The sequence below is a fragment of the Dama dama genome, chromosome 19, assembly GCF_033118175.1.
Source record: "Dama dama isolate Ldn47 chromosome 19, ASM3311817v1, whole genome shotgun sequence".
In the NCBI taxonomy this organism is placed as follows: Eukaryota; Metazoa; Chordata; class Mammalia; order Artiodactyla; family Cervidae; genus Dama; species Dama dama.
In genome coordinates, this window is record NC_083699.1 from 10,427,571 (window position 1) to 10,440,578 (window position 13,008).

Here is a 13,008-nt window from a genome sequence, read left to right on the forward strand (position 1 = left end):
GGTTTTATTTTATTTAAGAATTTCCTAACAGGCTCAAGGTGCTGAATCAATTCATTTGGGAGTCATATGCACATGAGAAAATGTAAGGAGCTTTAGCCATGGATTTACATTATTAAGTATCATTAATTCTAACATCTTAATGTGGGGAGTGGGTCACTGTTTTCTGGGGGAAAGTTTAAGACACTGAAAGTTCATTCCTATGCTATATGCACAGCAGCTCCTGCTTTATAGAACAAAACTACCTCTTCTAAACTTCTTGCCCCACCATCCTTCATCCTACTCCCATCGCTACTGTCTTGCCTTTAAACTTTACTGGTCAGATTAATGGAGAAAATGAACAAAACGGTTCCAGGCACATTTGCTCTGAAACAAGTCTTAAAATGGAGCTAGCAGCATCCCTTGGCACTTAAAAGTACTTTAAATCAAAGAAAGAAGGAAAACATCAAATATTTGTACATTCTCTATGAGGATCATGAAGGATGTAATGTCAATCCTAGCCATTTAACCCTCAAAACCTCCAGCCTTCAGACAAGTATTAGAAGGTCCACAGACTTTTCTAGAAGACCCAGCCCTATCCCAAGCATGCCTAAGCTAAGATTAGGCTCCCCTCTGCCTTGTCCATTGGTACACTCTGCCCCTGTGTACTCTGTATGGTACACTCATACACCCAAGGATATAACCCAAGAATTCCTTCATTGACAACTACAGCTCCTTATGGTCCAGCTCTCAGCCCTGGCTCTGAAGTTCTTAAGTGTTTCAGAGCTTAAAGTCCAGAATGGCTCTATGCATGAGGTCTCATGGGAAGACAAGATTAAACCTGTCCTCAGGTGCAGTTGGGAGAATCTGGGAGCAGGGAGATGGCCCAAGGGAGTGGCCTGTTCTTCATCCATTAGAGGAAGTTTGGGGGCAGAAATAGATGTAAAGCTTACCATAAGGAAGGTTCAATAAGGAAGCTTTTGGCAGAGAGAGGAATGTTGGAAGATTCATGAAAGCAAGATATTGTTACAAGCATTCAGAGCAAACCCTAGACCACACCATTTGGCTGGAACAGGACACACGGGGGAGATGGGAGGTCATCACCAGAAGACAGCATGAGGCTGGGGAAATCCATGCCCTTGGGTACCCCACCACTAACCCACTGTGGAAAGTCATTTTTCTACCACTTCACTTCCTCGTCTGTATATATGTGGAGTCTTCAGGTCCTGCAGAGCCACCTGTGAATGAGAATACTTCTTAAAGTACACGTCCTCTGCCTTGAGAGCCCACTTTTGTTCTGTGTGGACGTTACCACTTCCTTGCCCAGTTGCCTTGCTATTTCAAGCTCTTTTGTAAAGTACAGATGTGAAAGCAGCCCTTCATCTCCCCCCTCCCTGCTCAGACCTTAAATAGTATTATTGGCCCTTACAAGAAAAGGTAACCAGAGTAAAAATGTAAAGGCTAGGCTGTCATCACTTCTGTTATCCCAGGCCAGATGCTCATTAGCAATACACTCAAAGCCAAAAATGAGAGACCAGGCTACAGCTTGGATCCAAAAATAAAGGCCAGGCTTGGTAGAGAACATCTGCAGATGCAAACCAGAACAACAAAGAATGCTTTGTCTGTACCATTTGAAAAAGTTAGGGCCTTGAGCTGTGTCCCACATGCCCAGACGTAGGTCTTCTTCCAGTTTATCTACCATGACCACAACGGGGTTGCTCAGAACATTGCTTTGCTACTTAGCCATTCACTCTGCTGCCTCACCAGTGGGAAGACAGCTGTATTCCATGCCCTTTAAGAGGGCACCCAAGGCAAAAGCCAATTCTTCACCTCTGTCGCCTCTCTATACATCTCAGGCCCATCTTCTGAGACTTTCTCTCAGGACAGATTTCTGGGGTATCTGCTTTCTGTTTGTTTGATCCTCCATCAATATGAACTCACTTCACCCGGCTTATTAAAAGAGCAGCACGCTTTCCATACCATATTGTGATTAACAGTGGGAAGTTGGTGAAATCCTGGCTCCAACTCTACCAATTACTGATTTATGGACTTTGGACAAGTACCTTAACCTAGAAGAGACCATAAGCAAGACATTCTCTGATATAAATTGCACCAATGTTTTCTTAGGTCAGTCACCCAAGGCAATAGAAATAAAGGCAAAAATAAACAAATGGGACCTAATCAAACTTAGAAGTTTTTGCATAGCAAAGGAAACCATAAACAAAATGAAAAGACATTTTCATTTTGGACTAGGAGGAAATACTTGCAAATGAAACGACAAACAAGGGCTTAATTTCCAAAATATATAAACAACTCCTACAATTCAATAACAAAAAAAAACCCAATTGAAAAATGAGCTGAAGACCTAAATAGATATTTCTCCAAAGACATAGAGATGGCCAATAGGCACGTGAAAAGATTCCATTGTCACTAATTACCAGAGAAATGCAAATCAAAACTATAGTGAGGTACCACCTCACACTGGTCCAAATGGCTATCGTTAAAAATCTACAAATAATAAATGCTGGAGAGGGTGCGGAGAAAAGGGAACCCTCTTACACTGTTGGTGGGAATGTAAACTGGTGCAGCCACTACGGAAAAGAGTATTCAAACAGGTTCATCAAAAAACTAAAAATAGAGTCGCCAAATGATCCAGCAATCCCACTCCTGGACATATATCCAGACAAAACTATAATTCAAAAAGATACATGCACACCTATGTTCATAACAGTACTATTTACAATAGCCAAGACATGCAAACAACCTAAATATCCATCAACAGATGAATGGATAAAAAAAAGTGTGGTTTAATAGATAAATATGCATATATATGTATATATATATATACACACACACACACACAATGGAATATTACTCAGCCATTTAAAATAATGAAATAACACCATTTACAGCAACATTGATAAACCTAGAGATGATCATACTATAAGCAAAGTAAGTCAAAAAGAGAAAGACAAATACTGTATGATTTCATTATATGTTAAATCTAAAAAATGACACAAATGGACATATCTATGAAACAGAAACAGACTCACAAACATAGAGAACAGACTTGTGTTTGCCAGTTTGGAGTGAGGGTTGGGGAGAGAAGGTTTGGGACTTTGGGATTAGCAGATACAAACCATTATATATAGGATGGATAAGTAACAAGATCCTAATATATAGCACAGGGAACTATAGTCAAGATCCTGTGATAAACCGTAATGGAAAAGAATATGAAAAAATATTTATGTGTATAACTGAGTCACCTTGCTGTGCAGCAGAAGTTAACATAGCATTGTAAGTTAACTATACATGAATACATATTTTTAAGAAACAGAATGATGGTCTTCAACCCTGGATGCAATCAGGATTATCTGAGAATCTTTTAAAAATTCTGATGCTGGGGTCCTGTTCCCAGAGATTCTGATGAACTGGTCTGTTGAGGGACTAGGTCAGTAGAACCACTGAAAGCTCCCCCGGGGTATTCAAATATGCAGCCAGGCTTGAAAACCTCTGATCCAAGATAGTGAATCAGGGAAACAATCAACATGCTGCACATGTTCTCATGTTAGAGACATTTCTTTCAGGGCTGGATGCCTGAGTTTTTAAAGTGTTTATTTCCTGATTCAGTGAATGATTATTAAGTACCTACTAGGTGTCAGTCTTCACTTCAGTGGTTAGAATTAAACACTTAGATTAAACTTTGTCCCTGCCCTCAGGACAGATGCAATCTGGTAGGGGTGTCATATGTGGGGGAAAAAAATGTAATTACAATGTGATATGGTTGGTGTAATAACACTTTGTTCATAGTAGTTGAATGGGATGAGCTCTTCTCCCTTCAAAGCCCAGACACAGAATCACGAAATCATATTAATGAAGAAAGGTTAAGGTCCCTAATTTTGTGTGTGATGAAACTTGAAATCCAGAGGTTGGGACTTTCCTGGGTCACAGAGTTAGTGCAACAGAGGTCTAGAGGAGAGGAGGTGTTAAGGAACTCTAGCAGCACTGGACTCTGAAGCTGAAATTCTGGGTCCTGAAGAATAAGTAGAATTTGGATCTAAAGACACGGGGAAGGGTTCCATTCTCAGAAGACTCTGCCCACAGCTCAGAGGGGGAAATGCACACAGGAAAATGCTCTGGCCCTGGTGGAGGAGGTGGCCAACAACTTATCATCTCATTCTCCAAATCAGCCCTGGTTTGGACTTACATTCTGTTTCCTGCTTTCCATGAATTTGGGGGAACACTCCCAACCCCAGTTCTACCTCTCTCTGGAAATAATTCTATTCGAATGAGATAGTGAACACATTAATTTTGTGCAGCGTGTAGTCTGAGTTCAGTGAGAGCTGCAGTTTCTATTGCTAACCTTAAATTCTTCAGTGATGTAACAGATGAATAACTCTAAACACCTCTAGATTAAATACCTCTCAACCGTTTGGTCAGCTTTCACTGCATTAACCTGGAATCAATGTGTGCTCTATTTGCCAGACTTAAAAATTGTTAAATCCAGAATGCAGTGCATTGAATTAGCTCTCCATTCTCCCCTGGTTCTGACCTTGATGTTGTCCTCAAAGTCTCACCTTCTCTCACACCCAACATCCCTTTAATCAGCAAATCCTATCACCTCTCCTTCAAGATCTGTCAAAAACTCAGGCACTTCTGACCATCCTCATTTCCACCACCTCAGGCCAAACCACCTTCACGTCTCACCTAGATTGATCATGATAGCCTCCTCACTGGAGCTGATGCTGGTGTCTCAGCCTCAGAGGTGAGCTCTCAACTCCACAGCACAGGCTCCTCTTCATAGAATCAGACTCTGTCACTTCTCTATTCAAAACACTTCTCCAGAGTCCTTCTTATGATTAAGATCACTCCATGCAATCTGTTCCCCATGATCCCACAGACCTCATCTACTCTTCTCTGGCCATTGGTCTCCTCATTGACCTTGAACATGCCGAGTAAGCCCCCTCCACATTGTTCCCCCCTGCTGGAATGTTCTTCCTCAAGGTAGCTTTCTAACAAGCTCCTTCACTTTCTTTGGGTTTTTTTCCAAAAGCCACTTTCTTTGTGAGCATTATCTGGTCACCCCATGTAGAATCTCAGTACCCATCCCCTAACATTTTAGCTACCAAATCCCACCTTATAAACATGACTCTCTTTAACACTCATCAATCAACTTACACATTTCCTATTTTATTTATGAAATTAACACTCATAAATCAACACCATATATTTAGCTTGTTTTTCTCATTATTTTGTCTTGCCTCCTAAGTCTGCTGCTCCATTATGGGAGAAATAATTTCCTCACTGTTGTATCCTTATAATTTAAGTACAATGCCTGGCACAGAGTAGACTCAAATAGTGGACTTGTTGAATAAAAGAAGGAAGAAAAGTTAACTGTGACATAATAAATATTATAATTGCATTTTTATATTGCCTTCTTGAATACACCCAAAACAGAAGCAAGTGAAACTGCAGTATAGAAGTGGAAGCCACCAAATCTATACCCTCAGTTCCGTCCAGTCCAGTCGCTCAGTCACGTCTGACTCTTTGTGACCCCAGGGACTGCAGCACGCCAGGCTTCCCTGTCCATCACCAACCTCCAGAGCCTGCTTAAATTCATGTCCATCAAGTCAGTGATGCCGTCCAACCATCTCATCCTCTGCCATCCCCTTCTCCTCCTGCCCTCAGTCTTTCCCAGCATCAGGGACTTTTCCAGTGAGTCAGTTCTTCACATCAGGTGGCCAAAGTATTGGAGCTTCAGCTTCAGCATCAGTCCTTCCAATGAACACTCAGGGTTGATTTCCTTTAGGATGGACAGTTTGGATCTCCTTGCAGTCCAAGGACTTCTCCAACACCACAGTTCAAAAGCATCAATTCTTCGGTGCTCAGCTTTCTTTATGGTCCAACTCTCACATTCATACATGACTAACTGGAAAAAACCATAGCTTTGACTAGATGGACCTTTGTCAGCAAAGTAATGTCTCTGCTTTTTATATGCTGTCTAGGTTGGTCATAGCTTTCCTTTCAAGGAGCAGGTGTCTCTTAATCTCATGGCTGCAGTTAGCATCTGCAGTGATTTTGGAGCCCGAGAAAATAAAGTCTCTTACTGTTTCCACTGTTTCCCCATCTATTTGGCATACAGTGATGGAACTGGATGCCATGATCTCCATTTTTTTTTTTTTTGAATGTTGAGCTTAAAGCCAGCTTTTTTCACTCTCCTCTCACTTTCATCAAGAGGCTCTTTAGTTCCTCTTAGCTTTCTGCCATAAGGGTGGTGTCATCTGCATATCTGAGGTTATTGATTTTTCTCCTGGCTGTCTTGACTCCAGCTTGTGTTTCATCTAGCCCAGCATTTTGCATGATTTATTCTGCATATAAGTTAAATAAGCAGGGTGACAATATACAGCCTTGATGGTCTCCTTTCCCAATTTGGAACCAGTCAGTTGTTCCATTCCTGGTTCTAACTGTTGCTCCTTGACCTGCATACAGATTTCTCAGGAGGCAGGTAAGGTGGTCTGGTATTCCCATCTCTTCAAGAGTTTCCCGCAGTTTGTTGTGACCCACACAGTCAAAGGCTTTAGTGTAGTCAATGAAGCAGAAGTAGATGTTTTTCTGGAATTTTGTTGCTTTTTCTATGATCCAACGGATGATCTAAACCCAAATTGAGGGACATTCTATCAAATACTTGATCAATGTCAAGATTATGAAAGACAGACGAGGAGAGACACAACAGAGGACAGTAAGAAGACATGAATACTTAATGCAATGTTGTGTCCTGTATAGGATCCTGGAGCAGGAAAAAAGGACAATGAAATGAAAAGGTCTGTAGTTTAGTTACTAGTACTGTACCAGTGTTAGTTTCCCAGTTATGATAATTGCACTAGAGTGATGTGAGATGTTAAAGGGCCAAGGAGGTAGCCTACCTGCAGGTAGCCTGACTGTAGGGATATGGTAGTTAAATGTCAGGAGGTGGGTGTTGAGGTTCTACATGGGTGACCAGATAAGGTTCACAAGGAAAGTGGCTTTTGAAAAAAGACCCAAATGTGACTACTTCTGAATATCCAAATATTTCTTCATATAAGCAAGGAGATCATTTAAATGATAAGCATGTTTCCTTATGCTTAGCAATTACCCGGTAAACCACCAACAAGGTAATTAAGTAACCAAAATAGAGGGGTGTGTGTGTGTGTTTTCATTTTCTTTTTACATTTCACTGATCACTTTCTATGCTCTGGTAGGTATATGCCAAGGGCCTCAAATAGAGGTTTTCAAAGCATATATTGCCTTTGTCCATGAAGAAATTTCATCAGAAGACACAATAACAGTTCAAAGTTCTCTTTATACTCCCTCTGCTTTTAAAAAGTTAGAAACAACAAATGTCAGCTAAGTAAAATGATCTTCTAAATAGCATCTCACTAATTTGAAACATCACAGTGAAATAATCATATGCCATCCTAAGTCTCAAGAAGGCGTGTTCTCATTAGAGGCAGAAAAATGATCAAGGAAACTGCCACAGAAGTTTTTTGAGAATTGTATTAAGTAATAAACCACCTTAGATCTTGTGAAGAGGGGTAGTAGAAGTAAATTCACCAGTAGAGTGTTCCTGTCTGAAAAACTGCCCCTCAGTCCTTCCCCATCCTGAGGGAATGCTTCCTATTTGTAAGTGTCAGCTCTTCCTCGTGGTTGGTGGTGGACCCTACCTATCCTGTGCCCCTCCAATCCCCAGGGGCCTTGCAGCCAGGGACAAGGACTTTCCCCTGCCCTTCTCCAGGAGAGGGCACAGATGTGGAGGTACAGGGGTGAGGAGCAATGCATCAATCACATAGAGGTTAGAACTGAAGACTGTTGATGAGCATTTTTCATGTTTCTATAAATCAAAATATACATGTTTATTTGGTGGGAAACTCTCCCAGTACTTTGTACATTAATGATAGCTAAAAAGCCAATTCAATTCAGATCAGTTCAGTTGCTCAGTCGTGTCTGACTCTTTGCGACCCCATGAAATGCAGCACGCCAGGACCCACTGTCCATCACCAACTCCCGGATTCCATCCAAACCCAAATAGCTTACTCTTTGGTAAAAGATTTAAAGTTTGTAAACAAACAACTATAAAATAAATAAATAGCAAATGTCTAAAAGGTCAGGAAGGAAGCCCTCCTAAATCAAAGAAGCTGAATAGAAGAATGACAGAATCCCCAAAATGGAACTAGACTCTTCATTTTTACTACATTATGGTGGTATACTACATTATGGTATATATACTACTATATATATATTTATGTGTGTGTATATATATAATATCTATATTTTATTTTATATTTAAAAATTTAAACCAAAACTGAAAAACATTTATTGTTATTGTTATCTTATAATTCATTACTGCTCTGACTTGGAATCAGAAACCTGATGTCTTTTCTTCTGTACCAAAATGTCAGCCAGGTCTATTTACTGTAATGTATGGTAAGAAGCCTTAAGTATGTAAACTAGGGTTGGTAATTTTTTTCAGATTAATTTTGGAATAAAACTGCCACTAAACATAAGCTTTTCCCAACATTGCTAGGTTCTTATAAGGAGGGTTATATCCTCCAAGATAGAAATACTATTCTATCTTTCGACATTGCCATACTATTCAATACCATTTTGTAGTACAGTTTGGTAACTTCACAGCCCTTCATTTGTACTATCAAAAATTAAGAAAGGTAAGCTGAATAAGCTGAAGAATTGATGCTTTTGAATTGTGGTCCTGGAGAAGACTCTTGAGAGTCCATTGGACTGCAGGGAGGTCAAATCAGTTGATTCTAAAGGAAATCAACCCTGAATTAGAAGGACTCACGCTAAAGCTGAAGCTGTAACACTTTGGCTACCTGATGCAAAGAGCCGACTCATTGGAAAAGACCCTGCTGCTGAGAAAGATAGAAGGCAAAAGGAGAAGGGGGTGACAGAGGATGAGATGGTGGGATGGCATCGCCAACTCAATGCACATGAATCTGAGCAAACTCCAGGAGATAGTGAAGGACCGGGAAGCCTGACATACTGCAGTCCACGGGGTCACAAAGAGTTGGACACAACTTAGCAACTGAGCAACAACAACAAGCTAAATAATGCTGGTTTGTTTTCTTAAAGCATGAAATCCAGCATTCAAAGGTCCCATTTTGGAAATTAAATTTCAGGTCACCATTTTCAAATCTGGGAACTGACTGCAATGTTGAAAGAGTGAACCAAATTATTCTTTAACAAATGAATTTTCCAAAGACTGTGTTGTCAGAACTGAGAAAAGCAAATGAGGTATTCGTGTAAATTATTCTGAATGTCCCAACAGAAAACTATTCACAAGGTGTCGAAGGCGTATAATGTCAGCAAGAAGCTTGGAACTTTGAGCCAATCTTTGCTGCTAAATGGATATGGGACTTCCTTTGATGATATGAACAGAAAAAAAAAAAAAAATGCTCTCCAAGATCACAGCACAAGTAAGCTAGCAAATTCATTAAGCAAACACTGACCTGATTTTTCTCCAAGATATAGAAGAATAGCTGATTCATGGTATTAATTACCAAATCCATGGCTTGTTTCCTTTTAACTTTTTAGCCCAAAGCCATTCCTGATAAATGAAATTAATGGACTTATGCTTAGCACCCCTTCAAAATACTGCCACCTCAGATCTGTTGCTTGATGAGTCCAAGCTTAGCCCTACCCTTTGTGAGAACCTGATCTGTAGTAACACAATTTGGAACCGTGCCTTCTATATCCAATGGTCTGAGACCCTTCTCATCACAAAGTAATTTTGATGTTTTGCCTTGCAGATACTCCTTGTTCAAAAATTCTTTAACCCTCCAAAATTCTCAAAGCATCACAAATAAATATAGCTAACAGTGTGCTATTATTTATATATATGAGCTCATTTGCTGCAATAGAAAATGCCACCAGTAATTTAACTTATCCTGAAAGTTCTCAGCCATATTTTCAACATGCCGAGCAGCAATGTTTCTGATTATAGGAACATTTGCAAATGCTTGTTATGCTCTGGACACATAATTTCTGCTACATTCAAAAGAAACTCTTTTGTAAAAGTGTTGTCTGTAAAAAGGTTTAGTTGTCCAGGCAATTTTTTCACTTAATAGAGAACTTCACTTCACAGCAGATCTTTTATTTTATCCTCATTCAAAACAAACAGTGCCATTTCTTCAGTCCATCAAGTTTCTAAATGCCCATCTTTTCTGAATACCAGTCATGGCTTATTTTATTATGGTGCCTTAAGTTTCAATTTTTCTGTTGTAAACATTCTTTGTTTACAACAAAGAATTTTGTTGGAAATTCTTCACATCTACCAAAAAAGTGCACCCCTATTTTTTCTTGAAATACTGAACTCTGTTTTTTAGGAGATGCACAAGTCTCTTTTTCTCTAAATTCTACAATAAAAAAATAGCAGTAAACACGTGGGAGTAAATAACAACTGCCATTTCATCTCAGTGTTGAAAATACAAAGAAAGGTGTATGGCCTTTGAATAAACAGGGAGGACATTGCCACTCAGATTCAGGGCATGTCAGCTATGTGGGGACATTGATCCTCTGTCATTAAGAGGAGTTGGAAATCAGACATTTCAAAGAAAAATCTCCCAAGATTAAGCAGATTAATCTCCTAAATTATCAAAATGTTGGTAACTTTTATTAAAATACCAAATGGGACAACATTGTTCTTGCCGGGCAAAACAAGTCTGCAAACTGAGTGCAATCTGTAAACCTCCCATTTACAACCTCTGGGGATGGAGAGAGTAACAGTAAAATAATATATATCCTCCCTTTGTTTAGTCCCTGAGAAGTAAGAAGTAAAAAGGTATAGTTACATCAACATGTTTCTATGGGGGTATGAATCCAAATACCGTAATTAATTTTGGAAATTTACTGATGAGGTGGCAAAATGCAGTGAGAAAGATATCCTCCTTGAAGCCCAGCATGTGTGGGGAATCCTGAGTATATCACTTATTAGTTTGGTTGATGCTAGAGTAGTCATCTGGAAATTGGGATAATAAAGTTACCTTGTAAGTTTGTTCACATTTGTAGTGATGAAAGTATACATGTTTCTCAGCGTACTATTGGCATTTGGAAGATGTTCCATAAATGGTAGCTATCCTGTTATTACAAAGCATAAGTTTCCAACCACATTTCTTTGTTGCCCCCACAAATATGAGCTGTGCCCAGTCACGTCCTGTCACCCCTCCCTCTCCACATCATGCTTCCTCATCTGGCGCAGAAGCCCAGCCACAGCGCATCAGCCCCTCAAGTGTTCTACTCGCTTGCCTCGCCTGCACCCTTACCTGGAAGGCCTGTCCCTCCCTTCTTCATTCAGCTGCTTCCTTTGAGACTCAACCTCTGCTCAGAAGTCTTTCTTGAGGGCCACCTCCCTCCAGTCAGAGTGGAGCACTCCTTCCCCTCCTGCCTTGTATTTGCCTTCCTTATATCATTTGTCGTCTAGTGTTGTCAACTGTGAGGGCTTCCCAGCTGACTCAGCGGTAAAGAATCCTGCTAATGCAGGAGATGTGAGCTTGATCCCTGAGTCAGGAAGATCCCCCTGGAGAAGGAAAGGGCAACCCACTCCAGTATTCTTGCCTGGGAAATCCCATGGACAGAGGAGCCTAGTGGTCTGCAGTCCACAGGGTCACAAAGAGTCAGACACCACTTAGCGACTAAACAGCAGCGGCTGTCAATTGTGAGCTCTTGGAACAGAGGAGCTAGAGCAATCACCTCACTATACTGAGCACGTGGGTGCAATGCCTTTGCCTGGCAGGTAATCAGAGCTCAAAAAAAAAAAAAAAAGAAAGAAAGAAAAAAGGATCAAGGAGAGAACTATGAATGAGTGGGGTGATTATAGACTTGAGAGGCAATAGCCCACTCAGTGCCTGATTCTCTCTTGCTTTACAAATGCAGATCTTTGGCAACTGGTTATGCCTCTCCTGCTTGCTTTTCCGAACCTCACTCAGCAGCTACTGCCTCTATCCCACCCCAAAGCCAATGGCGATTTGCATTCTGGAGTGGCAGGTCATAAGAAAGAAAAAGCTTAACTGTCACCCCTTGCAGCTTGGAAGTGGGGACTGGAAGAACCTCTGAGAAGGAATAGAAAACACAAAATAGAGTCCCTCACTGGAGGCAAAGGAAGGGAAAAGTTGACCAGAGGTCTTCCCTTCCCTTTCAGAACTGCTAACTTCTTAGCCAAGTGGAATGAAAATGAGTGTGCAGTGGATGCAGGCTTGGGGCACTGCCTTCTTACACAGCAGCATAGGTGGTGCTAAGTCAGAAGAAAAAGCTTTTAGTAGACAGGGCCGTTACTAGCATATACTGGGCCTTTAAGTGAAGAAAAGACAAGCAAAGGGATGCAGATCCCTGCTGGGGAACTTAGCAATAGAAGGAGGATGGGCAGAACTTCCTGTCCACGTACCTTCATGAGCAACCTACTGAAGTGGCCCCGATGTAAGAAAAGTGTTTTCCTTAATGCCCAACATGAGAAAAAAGATTACGAATAACATGCAAATATTTATTCTTTTCCAGGAACATGGGTGACATTTGGAGGTCAAATTTCAGATGAGGTGAGTTACTTTTGTCTTCGATTATGCAGATCATAGAAAATGCAGAGTAAACTGTATTTTACAGTACAGTTTCTGAGATTCTGGTATTTTTAAAGGATAATATTTCAATCACTGGAAATGGCTAAGATTGACTCAGAGATTATTTTCCACTTTATCTTGCTTCCTGTATTCTTCACATTTAGACTATTAATAGCCCTTGAAGCTGTCAGTCTATTAAATGAGCAGGCTCAATAATTAGAGAATGATCAATTTTGGAATTAGTATTTAGTAACTTTATGAAAAGATTTTATTGCTGGCATGTGTATACATATGTGTTTTAGCTTCACCTAGACCAACTGGTCCATTTGCATTGTTTCCATTTTAGTATTTCTCAGTATTAGGAAAACTGGGTCACCCAGACTTGGGCAGGTTAATTCAACCTCTGTTCCTCATTTTTTCATATGCAAAATGGGAA

At 40.4% G+C, this 13,008-nt stretch overlaps 1 protein-coding gene across 3 annotated transcripts in view; it reads left to right on the plus strand.

Annotated features, from left to right (window-relative positions):
* The window catches only part of KCNAB1 (potassium voltage-gated channel subfamily A regulatory beta subunit 1), a 453,549-nt gene that overhangs the window by 359,504 nt on the left and 81,037 nt on the right, over positions 1-13,008 (plus strand). For all 3 annotated transcript variants that reach the window (XM_061168184.1, XM_061168185.1, XM_061168186.1), the window contains exon 3: positions 12,517-12,554. In XM_061168184.1, the coding sequence (XP_061024167.1) occupies positions 12,517-12,554 (38 nt within the window). The remainder of the gene's footprint in view (positions 1-12,516; positions 12,555-13,008) is intronic.